Here is a 23,830-nt window from a genome sequence, read left to right on the forward strand (position 1 = left end):
TCGTCTTTTGCTAAAATTGTTTTTTCCTATGGGGAAGCTCGATGGTGAAGCTGAATCGTGCCATACGTTGGTGCTTTTCTGATGTATATGTTTAATTATTAAAAGTCAGATGAGTTAATTTATCCCAGAGAATCTGCCAGTTTAAAGTTGCTGTCTTACTTTGTCAGTGTTGAAAAACTATGAGAAAAAAATCCCCCTATGTTGTTCAAAAATATTGTCACTTAAAGCCATTTATGCCTCTGTAGTATTTTTAATTCAATAATTTCACCTGTTTAACACAGCGAAATTGTCAGTCTTTTATTATTCCAAGATACTCAAGGTAATAAACACAGAATAGTAAATTGAGTGATACTCCTTTTTCCCTGACTAATTAATATATTGTTTGTGTAAGAAAGATGTTTTTAAGCATCTCATTTTTAAAGTCACTGTCCAGATTTATTTTTCATTGTTATCAGTGTACAAGCTGCTGTATATTTGTATTTTTTGCCATCTTGCAGTTCAAGCTGATGGACCTCTAGAGTTAAAAAACTGGCTGGTTTTAGTTACTTAACACTCTAAAATGTTCTGTTCCTGCGTGGATTTGGGTTCTACCTCCAGTCTGACTGATGGAATCTGAACTGATGTGTGCAGCTCATGGTGTGTTTTTATTTATTTATTTGCTTCTTAGCATTGAGTTACTAATTCTGTGCTTTAATTGCAGTTTTAAACCCGAAGCAAACGGGGGAAAACCCGGCAATGCCTTCTGATGGGGCAGAATATACAATTGGGGGGGTGAAGATCCTCTTCCCCTGCAAGGCTTACCCCTCCCAGCTCGCCATGATGAACGCTGTGAGTAGAGTTTACCCTGGCATTTGCCAGCCTGAAGAGCTTGTGTTTTCCAATATTTGCAATCCCAGCATCTCTGTCAGCATTTAGAAAGCTGACACATGAAAATTCAGAGCTTGCAGTATCTTGAGAAGTTCAGTGGTAACCCCTCAGTGTTCTCTGTGCTGTGCAGTATCTGGGCCACGGTTTGGGAATGGTGAAGTGCATTTTGGATTTGGGAGCATTTATGCCAAGAAACAAGTTCCATGTGGTGCAAGTCTGTGGTTGTTTAGCTAGGCATGCTGAAATTGCAGTTGTATACAAATGATCAAGATTTTAGAGGGGGGAATACATTGTTTAAACAGAATAATTATGTATAGTAATAGTTCAAGAAGTTTTCTTTTTTTGAGGAACTTTTTAAAATGAATTATTGCATTTCTATTTAAAATGTTTTAACCAGCAACAGTACAAGAGGGCACAGCCTTAAGACGTGCCAGGGAAAGTTTAGGCTGGATGTTAGGATGTTATTGCTAGGATTAGCTAAACACATCTGCTTTGTTTTCTGTTAATTCTGTTTCTTTTATGTTCCTTAAAGATTGTTAAAGGCTTGAATAACAGGCAGCACTGTTTGCTGGAGAGCCCCACAGGAAGTGGCAAAAGCTTGGCTTTACTTTGTTCTGCATTATCATGGCAGCAGGCTTTGTATGGTGAGTGTCTTCGTGTCTGCACAACTTTTATTACAAAATATAAAACAATTAACTGTTTTTCATCAGCCTTTAAACATTTGGTTTCAGCTCTGGGTCCACCACTGGACACCTTGCCTTAATGGCAGCATAAAGCAGTAATGCTGAGCTGGTTTAGATCCCATTAGGGAATGTGGCTGTTGGAACTTTGGAAGAAAATCCTTGTGGGTTGTGTGGATTGAATGGGAAGAGGGAGGTGTTTGCCTTTGTGTGCACTGCAGTTCTGCACAGCTTGTTCAGCTTCACTGGTACCTGAACTTCCATCCTCACTGGTGTGCACCTCTGGCTCTCGTGTCGAGTCTGGAGGGTTTTAATGACAGACAAATGACTTTGTCCCCCAGAGAAATCAGTGCCAAGCTCGTCGTGTGACAAGGAGGACAGGAAGGCAGCGCCGTCCCCACCCTGTCACTGCAAGTGTCACTCCCAGCCCAAGAGCAACGAGCCTGCAGCGACTGGGACTCACAGTGCTCCTGGTCCTGCCAATTATCCTGACACAGGAACTTCCAGAAAACCTGGAAGCCCGCTGACAAACACAGGTAACTTCATCTGTAGGCAGCTAAAATTCTGCTGCTTTCAAGCCAGGGATGTTTTTTTGACCAGCAGCCACGCTTCTGCCCTGTATGAAATCTGTACAGTGGTTAATGTGTCTAGAAATGTCTAACACTGTTTCCTACACCATATACATTTATAGTAATTCTAGCAGTCACTATTCTGTAGAAATTGCATTTTAAAATGTTGCCCTTATTTAATGCATCCCTAGTAATGGACATCCATTGTATTTTATTAATTACAGAATGTAAGGAAAATGAAACGCTAGCTTCAAAGCTGTCTGCCAAAAAAAAGTTATCTCTTCATGCCAGTGAGAACGATGATTTTCAAGTAGACAGGAAAAGGATTCGTCCTTTAGAAACAGAGCAGCAGGTGAGCAGAGTCTGTGGCAGTGAAATAATCCGGGCGTAGCTCAGCCAAACTCTCAAATCCAGTTACTGTTACAGAGGAGGGTGTGGGAAATAAGTGAATCATATCACAGTCACGGTTCAGAGTGACAAGGTTTTGTTCATTTTTATTGTTACTTGTTACAAAGGAGTCCATTGTTGCAATAAATTGTTCATTATACCCTGTCCTAAAATCTTTCACATTTAGACAAGTAATATCCCCAAAATATATTTATTCCCAGTTGATGGTGTTGTAATTTCTGTAAGATTTGTAATAGTAGGAAAGCAAAGCAGAAGAGCTCAGCAATAACCATAGATTCTTTTATAATTAAAACTTTATAGCTTTCCTTAATGACTTTTGTGTGGCTTAGACTTGGTTAAACTGTTGATGCCCAGTTACTAAACCAGACTCAGCTGAAACAAAACCAGGACTGCCAGTGTGAGCACATCCCTCTGCCCAGTGCATTTTTACACTCTTTCTTTCCCCAGCAGGTTAGAAAACGTCAGTGCTTTGCAAAAGGAGTGCAGTTGGTCGATGCTTTAGAAGTTTATCATCAGAGGAAAAATGGAGAGCTGATTGTTCACTCTGAAAAAAGCATGAAAACCACTACTTTTTCTCCCCAAACAGTGAGTAATTCAGTCATATCTTTTACACCAGGAGTGTTAGCTCAAGAACAATTTTGAGCAGTATTTTATGTGAAGGGGTATTGCATGAAATGCAGCTTAATGAAGTTTGAGCAAACATTGCAGCTAATGCAAAGGTTTCTCAGTGTTTTGTTTTTTATTTCCACTTCTTGTAGCAGAAGTATCACATCAGAAGTTAAGATACAGATGGCACCTGTTTCTGCAGCTTTGTTAGGCATTTTCTGCATTTCTTATTGTTTGAAAATAGATTTTACATAAATGTTTGTTGGAGCAAAAGCAGTAGAAGAGGGCATGTGAGGCAGTAGAGGGCTGGGTGTGAGAGGCCACCTTGTGATGTGGTAGCCACAAAGGAAACCAAAAGCTATAGGATTACTGTAAGATACTGGGAGCTAAATATTTGCTTAACAGAAGTGAATCTGTGTTGTAGGCCATTTGATGGGAGGTAGTTTTTCTTAGTTTTGGAGAGCTCTGTAGATTTTTGAGTGAGATTTGAAATGCTTTGTGCCACTGAGCTTCAATTGGTAGTTTGAAACCCAAACGCCACCAGAGTGTGCTATTCATTTTCAAATAAAAAGACCTTTTGTCCTTCCTGATCTTAAAATTTCCTGTTGTCCTTTGGTGTGGGTACATGAAAAAATTTGATTTAAAACTTCTAGAAATGTCTTGTCTAGAAGAAAATTGGAAACTAAACAGTATACTGTTTGCTACATCTTTAGAAAGAAGTCACCTAAGAAGAAAGAAAGGGGGTCATTTCTGTTTAAGTTTCTTTTTAAGGATGAAAGAATAAGGTATTATTCTGCTGTGATGAGCTTTTCTCTTAGCAGACTGAGAACTTGTTTGGTATCAAGAAAAATGTAGAAAGTAAAGCCTTATTTCTTATCAGTAGTTCTGAGCCTTAACTGCATTTAGTTCACAACAGGAAGGGCATCACTGCACAGGCTATTAGGTGTAAAAATGCTTTTCTAGTGTGGCTTAGGAAATGAAGTCAACAGAGCTTCTGTGCAACGCTTACCTTAATGGACTGTGTGTTTAGGGTGATACAATAATGTGATAACAGCATTGTCTTGCTCACTGAGGCAAGCCTGCCTGTGAATAACCTGTGTTTTACAGTGGTCAGCCCTCTGCTTAAAGCAGATTTAGTTTCTTATCAAGTCCTGTTTATACTGCAAGAGGGAGAATGGGTTGGTTGTTGTAAGGTGAGAGGTGCTGCCCAGCACTGCTGCATCACAGCACCTGCAGATGTGTGGCTGAGCATCCAAACCTGCTCTCAGCTGCTCTCACTCCAGAGCCTGGGAATCCATCTCTGGCCCTCTGTATTAACTCCTGCAAGGGAGGGCAGCTCCAGCGTGAGTTTAAAGGAGAAATTATAACCTCAGGGTACTCTCTTGATTACTTCTGTCAAAGCATATGGCCTGAGAAACTGGGGCAGCTGGGTTAAGGAATCCCCATTTCTTGCAGGGAAAGAAAGTAAACAGTAAATGGAGAGTAGTGTAACAAACACTTGGGGTATCAAAAAACAACTGTGAAAAGAATCTGTCTTAATGTGCTAGCCCATTGCAGTTTAACATATTGCTTACAACCTGCACAAAGGGGTTTGAGTGACTTCTGTTACACATTCCAGGGGACTGGCAGCCTGTTACAATCAGGGTCTGGACTCCAGAAGGGGCTAATTTACCACGATGGGATGAAGAAAGTTGTGGATTTGTATTACATGCTCTCACCTGACACCGTATCTGATCCTTTTCCTGCTGATTGACGTTTTGAATGAGCTCTTTGAAGCAAGTTCCAGCTTAATTAAAACGTTTGCTTGGTTAGCAGTGATCTGTGAAAGCCTGTGATAAATATTGAACCGGGTTCACCTGCTGGTGACTGGGGAGGATAAACAGCTGCTTTGTGTGCTTTAAACAAGAGGCTGCAGCAGCAGCAGAATACTGGGCTTTCTGAGAGCTTCCAAAGGAGCAGTTGAAAAGCTCTGCTAATGTCACTGCTGATATCTCCCTAGATTGTGCTTGTGTGATATTTCACACAAGAGACATTCACTGCTGCAGCATTCAGGTGGCTTTGTAACTGGGAAATGTAGATGGAGATATGAAGAACTCCTCTTACCTCTTTGTGTTTCAAAGATCACAGCCCCAGTGTTTGTTTAGCTCTATTTTACACACAGTACAGGGTGGTGGACTTGATTATTCCTTTTTTAATCGGACTTCCACGTTTTTGCCATATAAATATTGATGTGATAGGCTGTTTTATCTAGCCCTGACAGAAGTACAAACAAGCTGCATTAGCCTAAGGTCCATATAGGCTGATATCTGATCTCTAATGGCATCTGTTCCTGGGTGTTTCTGATTAAATACTGCAGAAAGTACAGGAGGATCTTTTTTTGCCCTCTTCCAAATGAAAATCCCTCTTTCAGATTCCAACAGCTGAAAACAGGTTTAGTTCTGAAGCCAGAGGGTATTATGAAATACAATTCTGTTGTCTCAGTGTGAATTATTTCTAATCAGCCTCCTCCCCTAATTCCTTCATAGATAAATTGAAACATTTCCTAGTTTTGTTACATCTAAACCAGTATCTCTGTGGTATGAGTGTAAAAATGTGTGCTTTGAGACAGCACTGCCAAGGAAACCCCTTGTTCATGGAGAGATTTCTTTCTTTCTGCTGTAGGAATGGGAGGGGAACACCACATTAGGTGTTGCTATATGATATCCACAGTTGGTTCTTCTTAGAGAAATACAGAGTTAAAATAGTTTGCCTTTAATAAAATTTAAATATGTATTTGAAGGATTCAAGTGTGTATCGACTCACTGCAGTAATGTGGAAAGAATATGAAGAACTCAACTTTTAAACTGTGTTTTAACCAATTTTCTAAAGTTTTTCTTCATTATGAGGGACCTTCTTAAAAGGTTTTATTTATTAAAGTACTTGGGGCTAATGGTGGCTGTGGCTTTCAGAAATGCTGTGACTACTGCAGGCAGTTTTATTTCTTAACTACTTACTATAAAATCAGCCTGAGTTTACAACTTTCTCAGTATTGTGGGTTTGAGAGTTTTTTGAACATAAAATTTTTTTCAAAGTTAAAGGTAACATTTTAGTAGTGGAATAATGGCTAAAGTGCTTCTTAATGCCAGTATTAGACCAATTCCAAACCTCTTAAACCAAACTTTTAAGCCCACCTGTAAAATACTGTAATTTATAAGCCTCACACATAAGAGCACTTTACTTCTTTTTTATGAAAAGAATAATATCTGGTATTTTAAGCCCACGATAGGAGAACCTTCTGGTCATGTTTTTATATATTAATTTGAGCTGCGTTTTCCTGTTGTTCTAAGAACTCTGGCAAAACAGCTGCCTGATGGGTCTTAATATTTTTCAATTATTTTTATTTGGCTTAGCACAGCAGTGAAATATTAGTGGTAAAGTCTCATCTTGGTGTCCTGTGTATTGTTTTTCCCTCTGAAAACACAATCTGACTTGGATTAAAATTAAAAGATAGACATATTCTTAAAGGCCCTTCCTAGTCACTGCTTCAGTTAAATTAATTTTCAGCTTGGTAATGTGGTTTTCATTATTTCCAGGAGCAAAGCAGAATCTAAGTGATAGAAATATCAAGGTAGCATTGGAGCTTTCAGTGTGAGCACAGAGCTGGGCACTGCACGTATGTAACATATACCATATGTCAGCTGTTTCCTGCTTGCCTGGTGACAAGAGCCCCATTCATAACTCTTCTTTTTATCCTTTCAGTGAATAAGTAATTATTCAATATAGAAGGCAGGATATTTGGAACTGGCTATTTAATGTGGCAGCACAGGGTAATGAAATCTGCTGTTCCTGGCAACCTGAGAGGGGAATGTAACAATTCCAGCATGGGTGTAACTTTATCTGCTTTGAGGCCTGTTTATTTGGCACATCAGTGAACCTTTTATCCCAGTGAGTGGCAGCTCCAGAGGGTTACATTTACATGCTCTCTATCATGTATTGTAATATTTAATGGCAGACAAGGCTGAGTGGGGCTGAGGGTAACAAGAACTTGCTTTTTCTTGGAGTGGAAGCTGAAGACAGCTTGATCCCCAGAATTGTGGTGTAACACACAGCATGACTTAGCAGTTGTTTATAATGGATAATCTTACTGACACAATTAAAGGGAGGGAGGAGTACTGCAGTGGGCAGCTACGTGTTGTTACCTGCACTACCACCTGGAGCCCAGATACAAACTGTCTGACTCTGGAAGAACTCTTTATTTTTCATGAGAGGTGTGTTTGGACATGGTTACACTTGAGTTCCTTGTTTCCTATGTGTCTCTTCAAATTCATTATGACAATTTCATGTCAGTTGTTCCAGTATTTAATGTTCTGACAGCAGTGCTTCTCAGGAAGAAAAAAAAAAGGCTTTTGACAAATATTTTACAGGATTAGGTTCTGTTTAGAATTATTCCCTGTGTTTCTTTTATTCTCCTGGTTACTCGATGGCCTTTGGCAGAATGGCACAGGAAACATGTTTCTAATGGAGAGTGTGTGGTGTAGTCTGTTTTATCTGCACACAGAATTCCTGAACTGTCTTCAGTTCTTCTGCTTGCTTTAAGGAAAAATATTATTTTAATTTGAGTGTCTGTTCCAAGTTTTCTTCATTGAAGGTTTTGGACTCTTGCTCTGTAACAGGAGTGTCCTGAGCTGAAGCTTCAGTGTGAGAAGCTTCATTTGCATTATTCTAGTGTGTAAATATTCCACTGGATTAATAATTCTTTCTGTTTGGGTTATGATAAAATTGTGATTGCTGGTAGATTTTTTTTTAGAAATTTCCAGGTAGAAGGATGTGGTGCTTTAACATTTCAGACCTTTTTGCAGCTTGATGGGCAGCCCTGGTGACTGAACCAGCTATCCCAGAGGGCACTTTCCCAGACCATAAGCAGATTTAGCACATTCATCTCGCAGTGGGATTTTGTGCATCGTTTTTTTGTCTTGGTTTGCAGCCTCCTGGCCCTTGCACTGAGTGTTCCTGTTCTTCTGGGAAAGAACCTGATAAAGATCCCAGTCACACAAAGAAGAAAGAAAACGGAGATCGGTTGTGTGTTCCCAAAATTTTTTTTGGGACACGAACACACAAGCAAATAACCCAGATCAGCAGGGAGCTGAAGAGGACAGCGTATTCCTGTGTCCCCATGACAATCCTTTCCAGCAGGGATTACACCTGTATTCATCCAGTGGTGTCCAACAGTAGTAACAGGAATGAAATGTGTGTAGAGTTGCTGGAAGGAAAACATGTGAGTAATTTGGTTTGAGAAAATGAGCATTCATTAAACAAAGTCAGATTTAACAGCTGGAATGAGTGACATTTTTTACTTCTTTATATTATATTGGTTAAATACCACCTGGTGGCATTAAAATTAAATATTAATTGTTAGAAGACATTGATACACAGTAGCAATAATGTAAAAACTTACGATGACAGGAGTAAGATTTATAACTGCCAGGTTAATGGTGTAATAAGAGTTAAATTATCTCTGGGTTTATAAATGAAGAAGAAAGAAGTGTCCTTTATTGATGTACATTTTAGAAACTTGGATTTAGTTGAGGTGTTATTGTCTGGCATAAAGAGCAGCTGTGAGAAATGTTTCTGAGAAATAGCCAAATGCATGGAACATTGGAAGATTTTAGCCTGCTTGGTTTTCCTTATTTCTTGTACCCACTAAGCCTCTGCACTTCTTTGCTTTCAGGGCAAGTCCTGCTCTTATTACCACGGTGTTCACAAGCTCAGTGAGCACCATGCTCTGCAGCCTGCGGGGCTCTACCAGGCTTGGGACATTGAAGACCTGGTGAGCCTGGGCAGGAAGCTTCGTGCCTGTCCCTATTTTGCAGCCAGAGAGCTCATGGTGGGGGCAGACATCGTGTTCTGTCCTTACAATTATCTCCTGGACCCACAGATCCGGGACAGTGTGAGTATATTGGTGAGAAGTGGCAAGAACTGAAGTTAAAAAGAAATTACCCGCTGAATATTATGTTTCTGTGGTCAGCTGAGATCCCATTCATGTCCAAAATACTATCTATAGAATAATTCTTGGGGATTTTCCCCCCCTTGGATATTTTCTAGGTTATGAAAATTGATTCAAAACCTGAAGAGCTTCATCTGCACTGTGATGCACAATATGCGTTTTTTAACAGGATCCTGTTAGTTGCTGTTTCTCATGTCTTTCACTCTGTTTCACTAGACAATAATTTTTTTTTTTTAGATGGACATTAACCTAAAAGACCAAGTAGTCATTTTGGATGAAGCCCACAACATTGAGGACTGTGCTCGGGAGTCCGTGAGCTACGGGGTTACCGAGAGCCAGCTGCGAGCTGCCCGAGAGGAGCTCGATTTCATGGTCAACAACAACATCAGGCAGAAGCACCATGAGCCCCTCCGAGCTGTGTGCTGCTCCTTCATAAAGTAAGGCAACTTTCTTATTGCTTTATATCAATTAATATTTTTTAATTTCCTTTTGATGGTATAAGTTACTCTGGCACATCAGATAAAATGCAACAAAGGTACACTTACAATTATGCAGTTGTTTGATTTATGTTCATCTGAGGAATCTGCAGGGTTTGATCTATTAAAGGAACTGCTGGTCTCGCATGGGAACATTGAAGTTCTCTTTAGAAAAGTCTTGTGCTCTGGAATGATGTGCTGCTCTTTATGTGGCTTTTTTGGACTCCTGGTTTATAAAGCTCAGTATGAAAATTTTCATAGGATGAATTTTTGTATTTCCCACATTTGTTTGCTTATTTGACAAATACTAATAGCATTATTTTGTCAAAGAATTAAATAGGTGATGTTTATAGAATGCTTTCAGAGCCTTGGACAGAAAGTATTTGGAATGGTTTGGAATCTGTTCTTGGAATCAGATTGGAATCCACTGAATTCTTCATAGCTGAAAGTGAATTTGTCAGTCATGCCCTTTGTTTTCCCTGGGAAGCAACTTCCTGGAAGGGGAAGAGCTGGGCATAAGTTGAAAATCATGAGAGGGGATGTAACAAAAGCAAAATGGACAGAAGTCCAGGAAGAAACAAGAGGTCCAGGGCAAAGTCTTTTGGGTGAAGTAGAAGTATCAAAGTCAGCAGAAAAATGTGAATAATGCTACAAGTGACTTTGCAGTTAACTGAGTTCTGCTTCAGTGTGTGCTGTACTCATTTTGCTGCAATAGACTGTGCAGCACAGCACAGGAGGAGCTCACTCTCCCATCCTCTCTCTCTGCTCAGAGTTAATGTTTGTGTCACACAGAGACAAGGGACTTTTTCTGCTTGGCAGAAGCCAATTCTCCTACCTTGGATATTTCAAATGTTAAACTTTAGTAAAAGATAAGAATAGCATGGCTGAAGATTTGATTGCCTCAAGCTTTTTAACCTTATCAGGAAAACTAAGGTTGATTGTCTTGGCAAATCTGCCAGCAGCATGAAAAGCAGTTGCTGGAAAGCAGAAGACTGGGTGTAAATAGCCAGTAATAGGTAAAATGCACCTGCACAGTGACATGGCTTTGCCAAATGCATGGGGAGCTAGAAAAAAAAAAGTCTTATTTCACTTCTAAAGATCCTGGGCCCTCATTCCAGAAAGCACTTAAGGATGGGCTTAGTGCCACAGGGGTGCTGCAGTGACCTTTGTGAGGAATTTGCAGATAGGCCAGTGGAGGTGTGCTGGCAGGCTCTGCTGCTGAGATACACATTTAGCAGGACTGATCACTTTGGTCAATGGAATATGCTGTGTCAACAGTGGAATTTTCTGGTAGTGAGGGAAGCAGCAAATACTCTTCCTGGAATTGAAGGCATGTGTGCAACACCCATTCATTCTTTTCCTGGAAATACTCCATACAGCAATTTTCACTTCAAAACCAGAGATAACCTTTCTGGGAATCGAGCTAATTTTATTTATGCTTCCTGCTTAGCTCTAAAAATAATTTAACAGGCTTTGCAAGTAAATGCTTTAATGTTAGATGGAATTTATTTGAGAGTTTAGGGTGTTCTTTGGTGATATTTGGCCAATGTGTTAAGTATGTATTTGCATTTATTGTTTCAAAAGTATGTGATGGTGTTTGAAGTTCATAACAGGGAAACATTTTGCATTTCCTGAAGTGTTTTACCCATTGTAAATCTGTTTGATTCCTGTCACAGGGGCCTTGTCCTAATTTCAATTCCAGGTCTTTTTGATGCTACATTTAAGGAGCTGACGCCAGATTCTCCCTGTGTTAGTGGTCACCATTCCTTAATGAGATAAAGCAAATTTTAGCCAAAGAAGTGATTGTTGTGGCAGTACTAGTGGGGTTTTGTTTGCATTTAACCTGGCAGAAGGGAAGTTATATTTTAATTGTTCCATGGATCAGATTATTTGTGGTGACAGGGCAGGAAATCTAGAACTGAAACAGTCCCAGAGCCTTGCTCTTGAGTTGCTAATGATGAACTGGTTTTGCAGGTAAATATTTTGAGCTGTTGCAGCACTGACAGCTGTCTTTTTGATGCCTCCTGCCTTTTGATGGAGCAGACAGCTCCAGCCTTTCCTGGGAGGGAGGGAGAGAGGGAGCTGCCTGCTTTTCTAACCAGAGACAAGGGCTTGTGGTACTGCAGGGATGAAGGAGAACATGCTCACCCAGAGAAAATTCCAGCTCTGCCACAAATGAGATGATCTCCGTGTTTAGCTCATGCTTTTAGCAGTCAATCACATTTTGCATTGTATTACAATTATAATTCTGCTTCAAGTTGCAGCAGTTGCCAATACCTGTGGGTAGGTTTAAATGGGCACTCTTTATTGCCCCACTTTCCCTTCCATGTGTAAATATGAAAAGTGTTCATTTCATGCCTCAGGATTTGTTCTTAATTGGAAAGTCAGCAGTTGACAGGGATGATAAACCAACCTGCAGCAACTGGAGTAGTGATGAGTGGCTTTAAATATGTAGCAGAAGTCTTGCTTGAATGAGCCTGAGATATCATAAGAGGAAATTAGATTTTAATTCCTTTTCTTCATTATCTATTATATAAAGTGTAAACACGTGGGGAGAAATTTTCATCTCATTTCAATGAGCTGCATCCAAAGCAGTTCCATGGGAGTTCAAGAGTAAAAAGCAGGCATAAAGGAAAAGCAGAATCTCTCTCCTTACATGTGGTAAAACATTCATCATCTTAGAAGTCTGGTGCAATTTTTGAGGTTTGCTTTGTACGTGCAAAGTGTCTCTAAATCTCTGAAATCAATGCTGAAATGATTTCTGCTTTTTCTCTCTTTCAGCTGGTTGCAGGAGAGCTCTGGGCAGCTGGTGGAGAGAGCCTATGAAACTGCCTGTAAGGTGTGGAGTGGCAAAGAAATGCTCAACTTTCTGTACAAAATGGGAATAACTGGGATTACTTTTCCCATTTTACAGGTAATGTTGTGTGCTGTATAAATGAGCACCACCATGCATAATATTGAGGGTGTTAAACATCTTAAAATACACATAAGTTAAATGGAAACAGGTCTTTTCATTTACTGCAATGCTGAAAAGTTGTCTGAAAATGATTCCTGATGAAAATCAGGAGTAATCCACTCGAGCTACTGGAATTTGTGGAGAATCAATGTTTTGAAGGATACAGTTGCTCACATACAGTTATTTGAATTGAACCATCGAGCCAGTGATATTTTGCCTGTTCTATCCAGCTGCACTTTTATTGAGTGTTGAAATGTTTTTACCCTATTTTCAAGTTTACCCCTCCTTTCTGTGTAAGCCAGCTATGTTAAAAGCATTGGTAAAAATTGAAAGTATTGTTCCCTTTCCATTGGCCCTTCTTTGTCCTTTTCCCTCTGACTTTATAGGGATTTCAATTGAACTTTTAAAGCAGTGAGCTGACAGTCTTGTATCTCTGTTAACTTTGGTTTAGAGAAGACACTTAGAATGTTATTAATATGGAATTTACCTCTTGCAGAAACATCTTGTTGCTGTTCTGGAAAAAGAAGAAAAAGTGTCTATGCATGGGAGAGAGGAACTTATTGAGGTGCCAGTTGTGAGCCCTGCAGCACAGATTGTGCTCAAAGGCCTGTTCATGGTCCTTTCCTGTCTTTTCAAAGAGAACAGCAGGTCAGGTCTAACATTTATCAGCTGAATGCTCACAATTTGATTGCTTAATTGTAGCTTTTACTGATATTTCTCTCTGTATAGGTTTGCAGATGATTACAGGGTTGCTCTACAACAAACTTACACCTGGATGACTGAAGACCAACGTGATGGTGCAGATACAAGTTCCTTCTTCACGAGGCCCAAGCACAAAAAGAGTTCAAGGCAGAAAACCCTTGTCCACATGCTGAATTTTTGGTGCTTGAACCCTGCTGTGGTGAGCTGAATGTGAAGAAAAGATAAAATATTCTGAGTGATAACAAATACACATCAGATCTGAGAGGGATTGTGTTGATTTTCTAAATTCCTGCTTTTCTTTCTCCCACCTAGGCTTTTTCTGACTTAAATGAAGTTAGAACAATTGTTCTTACATCGGGCACGCTCTCTCCCATGGATTCCTTTTCCTCAGAGCTTGGTGTGAAGTTTTCCATTCAGCTGGAGGCGAATCACGTTATCCGGAATTCCCAGGTAAACTGGGCATGGCTGTTGCCTCTCCTGAGCTCTGATGCTGCCCATGGTACTAAAGCCAAATAAAAGTGATGGCAAACCCTTTCTGTCAGTTAAAAGAAAGGTCCAGACTGTTGCTTGGCTTAATGCAATGGAAAAGGAGATTTTCAAATGAATAAAGAGGCAATTTTTAGACACATTTCCCTACAAAAGTTTCTCGTGTTATATTGGTAACAGCCATCTCACATCAATTACTGCACTTCAAGTACTGAAATGAATTTAAGAAATATCTCAATATTTCTTTCACACTTAAAATGTCATTACTGAACCTGATGTGATTTATCCAGCCTGGTTTAGAGTTAACTTTCTGCCTGTGGAACACCCCAGGTTTGGGTCGGCACGGTGGGAGCGGGCCCCAATGGGCGGAAGTTGTGTGCGACGTTCCAGCACGCAGAGACCTTCGAGTTCCAGGATGAGGTGGGAGCCCTGCTGCTGTCAGTCTGCCAGACACTTGGCCAAGGAATCTTGTGCTTTTTGCCATCCTATAAGGTAAGGAAATCTGTTAAGGAATTTCCTTAACAGATTCTACCCCTCAAACCACACACCTTTGAAAATGCACTGTGTGATCTTCTGCTTTATGCATCAACATACAGAAATGTTTATCAAATAAATGTATTGTAATAACACAGTGGGATGATATTGTTATTTCATTCGGGTTTGTTTTCATGAGCAAACGTGTTTGGTTTTTCTCAACAGATGCACTTGTTAACACAGACAATCATTTCAATCAGCATTACCATAAAACCAGACAGATCCATAATTTTTCCTTATGTTGTTTCCCTGAAGGTTTAGAAATTGTTTATTGAGAAAAAAATTAGAAATCACATAATGAAATGATACTTTCTGTATAACTCAGCAGCAAGAATGTCTTTGCATGTTCTTTCTGTGCTATCAGAATGCAGAATTCATCCACTTAATTTCTCCTTCCCTTGTTTCTTGTTCCATTTCACTGCATTGGAGATTGGAGTGTATTTTTCTTTAGTCAGGGGAATTGCTCACTGACATTGGTTGAAAGGAATCAACTTTCTCCATTTCAAACTATGTGATATCTAATTTCACTGACAACAGTTATCTAATTAAGGTTAATCTGGATCTCCCCATAGTTCTGCTTTCTTCTCTATTTGTTGTTACTTTTGTTTATGGTCAGGAACAGGAATATAAACCTGCAAGATAATTCTGTAACCCACACTCATTTTTCTTGTAGTGCTTGCAAGAGTGTGACTTTTCAAATTTTAAATGATTATTTATGATTTTTAAAAATCATCTTAACAGACAAAACACAAAGACCTGTCCAAAAAATCCTACCAAATGATTGAAAACACCAACATGATGGAAATAGAATTTCATATCTTTCCGCTCATGCCTAAGGTTCCTAAGCAGAGAATATTTTACAAAATTAAATAAAAACTATTTATTCTTTTTTTAGAAACCCTTCATCTTTTATTATTTAACTGGCAGGCTGTAAAGGGAGGATTGTTCTTGCCTGGGTGTCTTTAGGAATTGGAACCACAGTGCAATTCCTGACAGTAACCATTAGGTGACCACATCAGACCAGGTAATGTAAGCCCCTGAAAAAAGCAGATTACTGACCATAAATTTATTTAACCTCACAAAACTCTGCACTCCCATGCAAAGGAAATGATCTGACAAGAAATCTCCAATTCATTTAAGAATTTAACTGGAGCATCTCTCAGTTTCCAGCATTATGTTTCTACGTGTGTCATGTTGGAGAGTTGATCTTCCATATCCAGACCTGACAAATATTTATGAGAATATCAATGTGAATTGCAAGTACAGAAAGACTTTGTAATGACATTTAATAAAGGAGGAAAACAATTGCTGGCCAGCTCTGGAGCCTTCCTCCCCCTGCCCTTCTGCCTCACTGAAAGGTCACCCCACACACGCTGAGTGTTCTGTTCTTTGTAGGAACACTCCCTGAGCCCAGCAAAGTATTGATAAATAGAAATTGCAGACAATTGAAGGATGATATTTTAAAATCACATTGCCAATATTTTTCTATGGATGCCCTTTTTCTTCCTACTACTTTTATTCAGGATTGGGTTGCCTTTAAGTCTGAGATTAATATGTTGAAAATACAGAATAATGTAAGCACATTAATACAGGGAAAACAAAGTATTGTTTCATCATCAGAAAGAATATTTGCATCTCAAAAGTGATTTTCATAGGAAATTGCTGCCTCTCTTTAAAAAGCTGCTGCCTTCAAAGGAATTTTTCAAGGCTGTCAAGATCTGATTAATACACATGGTCATGGACCTCACTATTATGATTTAAGCAGATTTTTTGATGGCTCAATCTGTTTTATGAATTGAAGCTTCAACTTTGGAATAAGTGACAAATAAAGGTGTTTTTTTGGTCCTGTCTGGAAGGCTAAGGACAATGTTTTGAATTTTAAGTGCTTTCTGTCCAGGTAATTTGATGGAGCTGGAATTTAGTTTGGTATGTACAGTGGATTTCAGTTTGGAATTACTGCCTGCAATGTGAATGGGGGGAAAAAGTAATAGCAGATAAATTTCCCTTTATCTTAATCAATTATTTGAGTAAATATATTTTTAATTGAAGAGTGGCTGTTTAAAAATATATGTATAGCAAATATATGGAGTTAATGCAGTGGAGGAAGATATATGGATGGGCAAACAGCCCATCAGCTGTGCATCCCCATGTTTGATAGGTGTCTGTGATGGTTCATGTGGGGTAATTCACAAACAACATGGAAATTTTTAATGTCATTGTTGGAGTTGTGGCACATTGACTTTTTAAAACTCAGCTTGATCTTAACATTCACTAAATTCCAAAGCTCCATCATTTTTAATGCTGCAAAAACTGGTGATACTATGCAGCAAAAATGCATTTATGTGAAAATCAGTAGCAACTCCAGCAAAAACCACTCTATAAAAGAGAATATCAGAAGGTGAAAAGATTGCCCAGAAATCTAAGATGCTTTTAAACAAGATTAAGATAAGGCCCATTAGGGCTCATGTTGCCAACCTGTCTGCATTAAGATCTATCTTGCCTGGTGCCTGCATCTTGGATGATTCATTCAATATGTGTCATGTCAAAGTCAGGCTATCCAGCAAGGAGAAAAATGCTAATGCTTATAAATTTTAGTGATAATCCATCATGATGAATTAACTGACCTTTCTTAGTAGCATTTTTTTTTTTTAACAAAAGATGCTTTGGACAAGGATGTTAATGTTGGTTTGGTTTGTTGTGTTCTCTGAGGCATTATTGGTTAATTTGGGTCTGCTAATTGAGGAGTCATCACTTGGAAGCAGAATTTTTACAGTTGTAGTTGAAAAGGGTTTGAAAGAGTGTTTTCAACAGGAAAACTTAGGAGCTGATAAGAATTCTCTGCTTTAAAACCTCAGCTCATTGCAGGGAGGTTGGACTGAATCCCATTTAAAGGTTCCTTGCAACTCAAACTATTCCATGATCATAGAATAGTGGCACAATTAGCATAAATTAGCATAGAAATTATTCATGCTGCATTGCACTTGCTGTTTTCCTTGAGAATTTTGGGGTAAGATTTTAGTGATGACACACAGCAACTTTTGCCACTTGCAAAAATAAATGCTGAATTTCACAGCTGAGCTTTTTTTTGTCTCATAACTTCAGGAGCTGCTAGTTCAGAGTTGAAGCTCTGTCAGTCTCATCCCATTTTCCTGCTCTCTGGGCTGCTGATGTTTTCTGCAGTGGGAACAGCCAGGATTGGGTGACAGCAAATCCCTTTGGGCTGGAGCTCCTCTCCTTGTTGCTTGGCTCCCTCTCCCTGTGTCAGGTATCCACCAAACCTGCAGAGGAGTCTCAGGCAGGTGTTGTTTGCCCTTGTGCTGACAAACCACTCCTGGCACCCTCCCACAGCTCCAGACAGGCAGGAATTAACAATATTAATTAACTCTGAGCAGCATGGAGCTGGTTTCAACAGACTGAGAATGTTCAGGAGAATGATTTGGAATCAACAGGAGGGACCTGAGTTTAACCTCTGGCTGTGTCCACATGGATTTAAACCCTGGCATCACGTAAATGTGGCACCCTCAGATGTGGCAGGCTGAGGGAGGGATATCATTTCATGATTAATTCTCAATGTCTGGCTCTTCTTCATTTCAGACAGAGCCTTTTCTTACTGAGATACATGAGATTGGTAGAAATTCTTGTTTTCAAGAAGTGTTTCAGTAACAGACAATGAATAAAACTCTGAAAAGACAGTATTTTCATTTCTAAAACTTTCCTGAAACATGGGTTTGTAAATAAATTATAAGAAACCCATTTTTTCTGCCATCAATAAAACAAAGCAATGCTGCTTTCAGACAACTTTTACTTATTTAATAAATTACTTCAATAAATTTCCAAAGGATGGTAGTCTGTTTAGCCCAGCCTATTAAAAGCATTAAGATTTGAACACTGGCTGTTAAAATGAGTAAATGGCAATATCACAAAGTTAAACAAATGCCAAAAAACATTTTCCAGAGTACTGGGATTGTAACAATACCATTAATGAGGGCAAAGAGGTTTTAATGCAATTTGCACATTCTAAAGTTTCAAAAAGAGGTTTTGAGTTAGTGCATTATTAATGTTCTGAACATCTGGAACTATGTAAGAGCCACAGACATTGAGCAAGTGCAGGGTTTCCCCACTAGGTCTGATGCTGGCTGATTTCCTCCCCAGCCAAAAGCTTGTTTTTAGAAGTTTGAGACAGTAAAATGACAATATCCAGATAAGAGAGAAACATTCCACAGCCTCTTTTTGCTTGTATTATGTACAGAGGAATAATTGGAAACCATTAGGTTCATGCAGTTAAAAGGTGAATTTGAAATTAAATAGGAAAATAGTTCTTTGCACCACAGATGGGGCTCTGAGGAATTATCTACTGAGTTCCATAAAAATGCTGAACTTTTTCTGTTGGGTATATTTCTGTATTATATGCAGGAATAAATGCTTCATCAGGAGTAATAATCTCCTTGATGCTCCTGTTGACAGCTGTAGGAGGGCTTTGAAAAAGAGATTTACTCCTGTGTGTAAATATTTGCAGGGTGTAGGGATCTGTTCGTGTCATTTATGACAGAAATTTCTTCTTTAAAGTTACATCAACATTAACTTTCTGCATAATATTAGTGTTAGAGAATGTAATTGACACGGTTACAGCCTGAAAATGCTGCAGGAAAATGCTGCAGGAAATGAGAATGTTTCAATGTTTCATCCAGTTTTAGATGTTTTGACTGCAGCTAATGCCCAGCATCTCTGGCATGGAAAGGAAGATGCTTTTGGCATTTCAGGAGTAAGTTACAAAATAATTGTAAATTAATAATGATGCTCACTTTCTGCCCAGCATTTGCTTTCTGCTCCCAAGGGAGAGGTTTTCTCTTTCTCCAGAAGCCTCATTTGTTTGAGCCAAACTGCTGCACTGGCCCTGTGACAGAGAGAGAGACCCCAAAGCTGGAGAGGGCTTTAGGGACAGGATCCTGGCACCCTTCTGCCTCAAACTTCTGCCTAAGAGGAGAGCAGGGGGAGGGAGGAGTAATGAAACCACCCCTGAGGGGCACCTGGGGCTTGTCCTGGCACTCTGGGCTGAGCAGTGCCCTGGAAGTGCCAGGAGTTGTTTTGGTGCTGCCCCGAGAGGGCTCTGACACCACAGCGACCCTTTGGGGTTTTATTTCTCTTTGGAAGGGGAGACTCCTTGCCAGGTTTAAAGCTTGTCCTTTGTCCTTCCTCTGATGGAAATCTTGGGGAAGTGATTTCTGTCTGATGGCCATGGTTTGGGGAAAATGAGCTCCAAAAAAAAGCTGAGTTCTAATGGCTCCCAAATTATTCATTTCAACATTTGCACCTAATAAACGTAGATAGAATTTCATTTTCCTTGTCCATATTATTTCTTCATTGCTTGTTTTTTGCTCTTCCCCTGCACTGGTAGTTTTCTTTTTGAACTTTATCTCAGCTTCTTTATGTTTTATGGGATTTTTGTTCCCATTAATCATATACAGTATCTACTTTCAGTTGAATTCTCTATTTTCCATCATTTCAATATCAGTCATATAAACTGTCTAGCTATTGATGCTCTCACAGTCATCCAGAAATACAATTATCTGAGGTGCCTTCTGAGAGCTCCAAGAGCTCTGTAAATCCTAATGTGATTCCTGAAGTCTACAGTTTGCTTTTCCCATTGACTTGGGCATAGAAATGTCTGTCAAAGTGTGAGAGGGAAAATTTTAACCATTCCCTCCCAACACTTTGCTCTGCTTTGGGCACTGTTGAGAAATTGCTTCAAATAGAAAAAAAACCAGGAGCAGAAGGAATGATAAACTCCATACAAAAATAATTGGAATGAGAGTTTTTCTATAAGCAGGTATATAATATTTATCTTTAATGTCATCAGTTCAATCCAGCTGTGCCAAATTAAATTTGCAGGTGGAGCTGGCAATTCACACCCTGGCAGGATCATTTCTTGTGGAGTTACAGAGGCTGCAGCAAACTCACAGCCAGAATAGTGCTGGGTTCTGCAGAGGAATAACTGAAGTGTTGGGTAGTTGAAGTTCTCCTAAAATTTAATGATTTATTAGAAGGTTTTCATTTAGAATTAATTGACCTTGAGTTGTCTGAGTTTTGTTATTTTTGGTGGTTGTTTTTTCCCCACCACTGCTTGGTTACCAACAGCAGGCCAAGATAAAATTTTATCTTTGGAGATGGTAACTGACAATCTGGATAATTGCAAAATGTGTTTTTCTTCTTAAATGGTATGAGAGGATCATAGATGTACACAGCAGTTATGGGGTGATTTTCCTGGTTTCTGGGCAATTAGAGACAATCCAAATGTTAGAGATGTGTTGAGACCTTAGAGGAGATGATCTGGGAGCCTGTGGCTCAATGAGCAGGTTCTTCCCCCCTTCCCTGTGACTGTTCTTGTGCTGCTTTGTGGATCTCCTGAGCAAAGAAAAAGTTTTTATCCTTTTTATTCATTTTTTTTTCCTAGTTAGTTTCCAGGTGGTTTTGTGAACTGTGGTGGCTCATCAGGAGGTCAGAGAAGTGTCAGAGACAGCTCAAGGGAAGAGATGATGTTGTACATTCCAAGATTATCCTTTTATGTTTTCAGTCTCAGGGATGAAACATTTTCTTGTTTCTGGGTTGTTTGTTTTTTTTTAATATGCTTTCCAGTGGTTGACTGTAATTGGAGAATCTATAAAGATCTTCCTCTGGAAATCCTGATTTTTTTTCACTGTGGCTGATGTTCTGAAGCTCTTGGTGTGAGTTTGCAGCATCCTTAACTGGCTCTGTCTGACTGTGAATTAACCAAGTAACTGGAGAGGCACTCAGGTGAATATTCTGGGTGACTGGAAATGTGGGTGAGGTGATATGAAAGGAATGCCCTGCTGTGACCCCTGTGCTGTGCAGAGCCTCAGCAGCAGAGGGGCTGGAGCTGTTTGCTCTCTCTGCCCTGAGACCCTTTCCCACTGTTCCTCCTTGTGCTGGAACCTTCTCCTCAGCCCAGGGGAAATTCCCACGTGTGCCTTGGCTCCCACATGCTCTCTCTGAATTCCAGCCTGCAAAGAATGAACAAACACACTGCTCATGACTTGCTGAACTGCTGTGGTGACCAGCAAGGGCTGTGCAATAATTCAGGTGCCCTGTGGCACTTGCTTTTTACACAGAGCAGCTCCTTGCTGCTGGTGCTGCTCGTCACATAAAGCCCAATCCAGAGCGACAGTCGTGGCAGATTATTGGATATTATGTCTAAAAAAATTATCTGCCATGCTGGCAGATGAGTGTCTGGCCTGTGAATTTCACACCCTGAGAGTTGGGCAGTTTAATAATTTATTACACTGTTAATTTAAATACCCTGAGCAGACAGCATCAGGAAAATAAACGAAAAATCTATTCTTGTTTCTCACTTCTGAGCTCTGACTTGTCAAAGTGCTGCAAGCTGAATTGTTGTAGCTCGTTAACACATGCTCCATTTTCCCTTGTAATTAACACTTGCTGCTTGCATATTTTTCCTCCTATTTAAGTAGGAACTGCATTGAAAATGAGTTTTCACAGTCAAGGAGTTTGCACTCTGTGAATGATGGAGTCCTAGTAGTAAATAACAGAGTGAACATTTCTTTTTTCCTCAGGAACTTTTAATAAAAGGGAAGGAAAACAGTTGTGAACAGGGAATAATATCCATAAACAACATCATTCTTAAGAAGGTGTATCCTGCCCAGGTTATTTTAACATTAATGTTAAATGAACCTTTACAACCTGCAGAGTTCATGGTCCCTTTGCCATCTCTGTGAAAGATTCAGTGCCTGATGTGACTTCTTCATGTGTGAAAAACACCAGATATGAGAGAAAAGAACTGGAAAGGATTTATTTAGGGAGCATGTTCTGCATCAGCAGTGTAACAGCTCATACAAGAATCTGAATATTAAATGTATTGAAAGGAATACTTGGGCTATTTTAAATTCAGAGAAATTTGACATCACTGGGGGGGGCTGGGAGCCACAACTTGTGTCTCAGAAAATCAGAAAAATCGTGCCTCAGTTTTACCTTCTGTTAGGGTAAGCAAGCTCCTGTGTGAGAACATTTAATTAGTGAGTGATGTATTCTAAAGAGTATTCATTGCACTTTGATTCATTTTACAGCACAGTAATGGACTATTTTTTAGCAAAAATATTTCAAACCAAATAACTTGCAATGTGCTACAGTAAAAACTTCATTTTCAGCTTTTGCTTCCAATTTTTGATCATTAGGTGAGAAATTATTTTCCTAAGAATCAGAAAAGTCTGTTATTTCTTTCTTTCTAATTTTTTTTTAGGGGGACAGAAGGGAAGGAGTGAGAAGGGATCATTGGGTACTTGGAAGAAACACTTAGTTAAAATTGTCTAATATATGTGGTGGAGGGACATGAAGCATTTCCTGCTGGGACACTGGCTTGGGGATGGGAGCAGAGGCAGCTCAGAGCTGTCACCCTGCCAGGCTGGGCAGGTTCCCAGTGCCAGGAGCTGCCTGGGCCAGCTCCTGGGGGAGCCTGGTGGCCCTGCTTGGCCCCGTGCCCGGGGTGAGGCTGCTCCTCCCTTGGCTCACTTCTCCCAGGGGTTCTGTGCTTTATTGCTCACGTGCCACTAAGACAACCTTGGGTTTTTTTTCCCCTTTATTCTGAAAAAACAAAGAGGTCAGGGATGACTGAGCTTGCCTTCTGGCTGGGAAGAGCAGCAGTGGAGATGCTGACTTCATCCATGACCAGTTCATCATTTTCCTTTTTATTCCAGACCAGGATTTAAACCATCCTTTTAAAAATCATTTTTTTTTCTGGAGAGCTCTCGTTGCATGAAGGGTTTTCCCTTGCTGGGATGGGAAGGTGTAATGATAGCCTAGGGTGGATGTACCAGCAGTTCCTGGAACACAGAACTCGTTGTCTTGGTTAATTTTAAAACCACAAAAGAAACCCTGTTTTGAACCAGGTTGTTCCTAACCAGCTGCCACAGAGCTCAAAGACTGAACAAAGACTCTCCAGCTTGTTTGGGGTCAAACATGTTGGGTTTTTGGGGAGAAAATTTCTATTAAAAAGCTTCTTTAGCTGCAGAAGCAACATATTAACAGTGTTATTCTAAAATCTTTGGCGTGCAAAACATTTCATTTTTCATTACTGTTGTCGCCGTGCACGTTTTCCATTATTTAAGGGGGTTATTGAAAAATTGATGGTATGTTGGGAGCAGAGAGACATCCTGTGGCTGCAGTGTTGATTTATGGCACATGGAACACACTTCAGTGCTTCAGGTTCCTGCTGCTGAGCGCCACTTTGTCATTGTCCCCAAAGAAAAATCCTGCCAGTGAAATCCCCCATGCTGCCCCCAAGCTGAGTGATGCATACTTTGCCTTTGAAAATGATGATGAATTATTCACCTTTTATTGTGCTGGAGTGTGCACATGGTGATCAGAATCTTGTTCATAATACAGAGTTTTTCACTGTGGTCAGGCTTTAGTTGAATTATGGAGTGGGGTTGCACAGTAGCTTCATCTATGTAATTTTCTCCTTTTTTTTAATTTCCCCTGCAGTGTCTGTGTGGATGAGAACAGATTTTACCCCACATTTCCCACCATATGTG

General features: G+C 39.8%; 1 protein-coding gene across 1 annotated transcript in view; it reads left to right on the plus strand.

Moving 5' to 3' along the window:
* Nucleotides 1-23,830, plus strand: part of BRIP1 (BRCA1 interacting helicase 1) — a 78,799-nt gene that overhangs the window by 277 nt on the left and 54,692 nt on the right. The window contains exons 2-14 of the mRNA XM_053995707.1: nucleotides 701-828; nucleotides 1,400-1,511; nucleotides 1,889-2,083; nucleotides 2,341-2,468; nucleotides 2,972-3,109; nucleotides 8,094-8,384; nucleotides 8,838-9,056; nucleotides 9,351-9,550; nucleotides 12,371-12,503; nucleotides 13,042-13,193; nucleotides 13,275-13,446; nucleotides 13,560-13,697; nucleotides 14,064-14,225. Coding sequence (XP_053851682.1) covers nucleotides 736-828; nucleotides 1,400-1,511; nucleotides 1,889-2,083; nucleotides 2,341-2,468; nucleotides 2,972-3,109; nucleotides 8,094-8,384; nucleotides 8,838-9,056; nucleotides 9,351-9,550; nucleotides 12,371-12,503; nucleotides 13,042-13,193; nucleotides 13,275-13,446; nucleotides 13,560-13,697; nucleotides 14,064-14,225 — 2,133 coding nt within the window. The 5' untranslated portion in view covers nucleotides 701-735. The remainder of the gene's footprint in view (nucleotides 1-700; nucleotides 829-1,399; nucleotides 1,512-1,888; nucleotides 2,084-2,340; nucleotides 2,469-2,971; nucleotides 3,110-8,093; nucleotides 8,385-8,837; nucleotides 9,057-9,350; nucleotides 9,551-12,370; nucleotides 12,504-13,041; nucleotides 13,194-13,274; nucleotides 13,447-13,559; nucleotides 13,698-14,063; nucleotides 14,226-23,830) is intronic.

This window comes from Vidua macroura, chromosome 20 (genome assembly GCF_024509145.1).
Source record: "Vidua macroura isolate BioBank_ID:100142 chromosome 20, ASM2450914v1, whole genome shotgun sequence".
Classification (NCBI taxonomy): domain Eukaryota; kingdom Metazoa; phylum Chordata; class Aves; order Passeriformes; family Viduidae; genus Vidua; species Vidua macroura.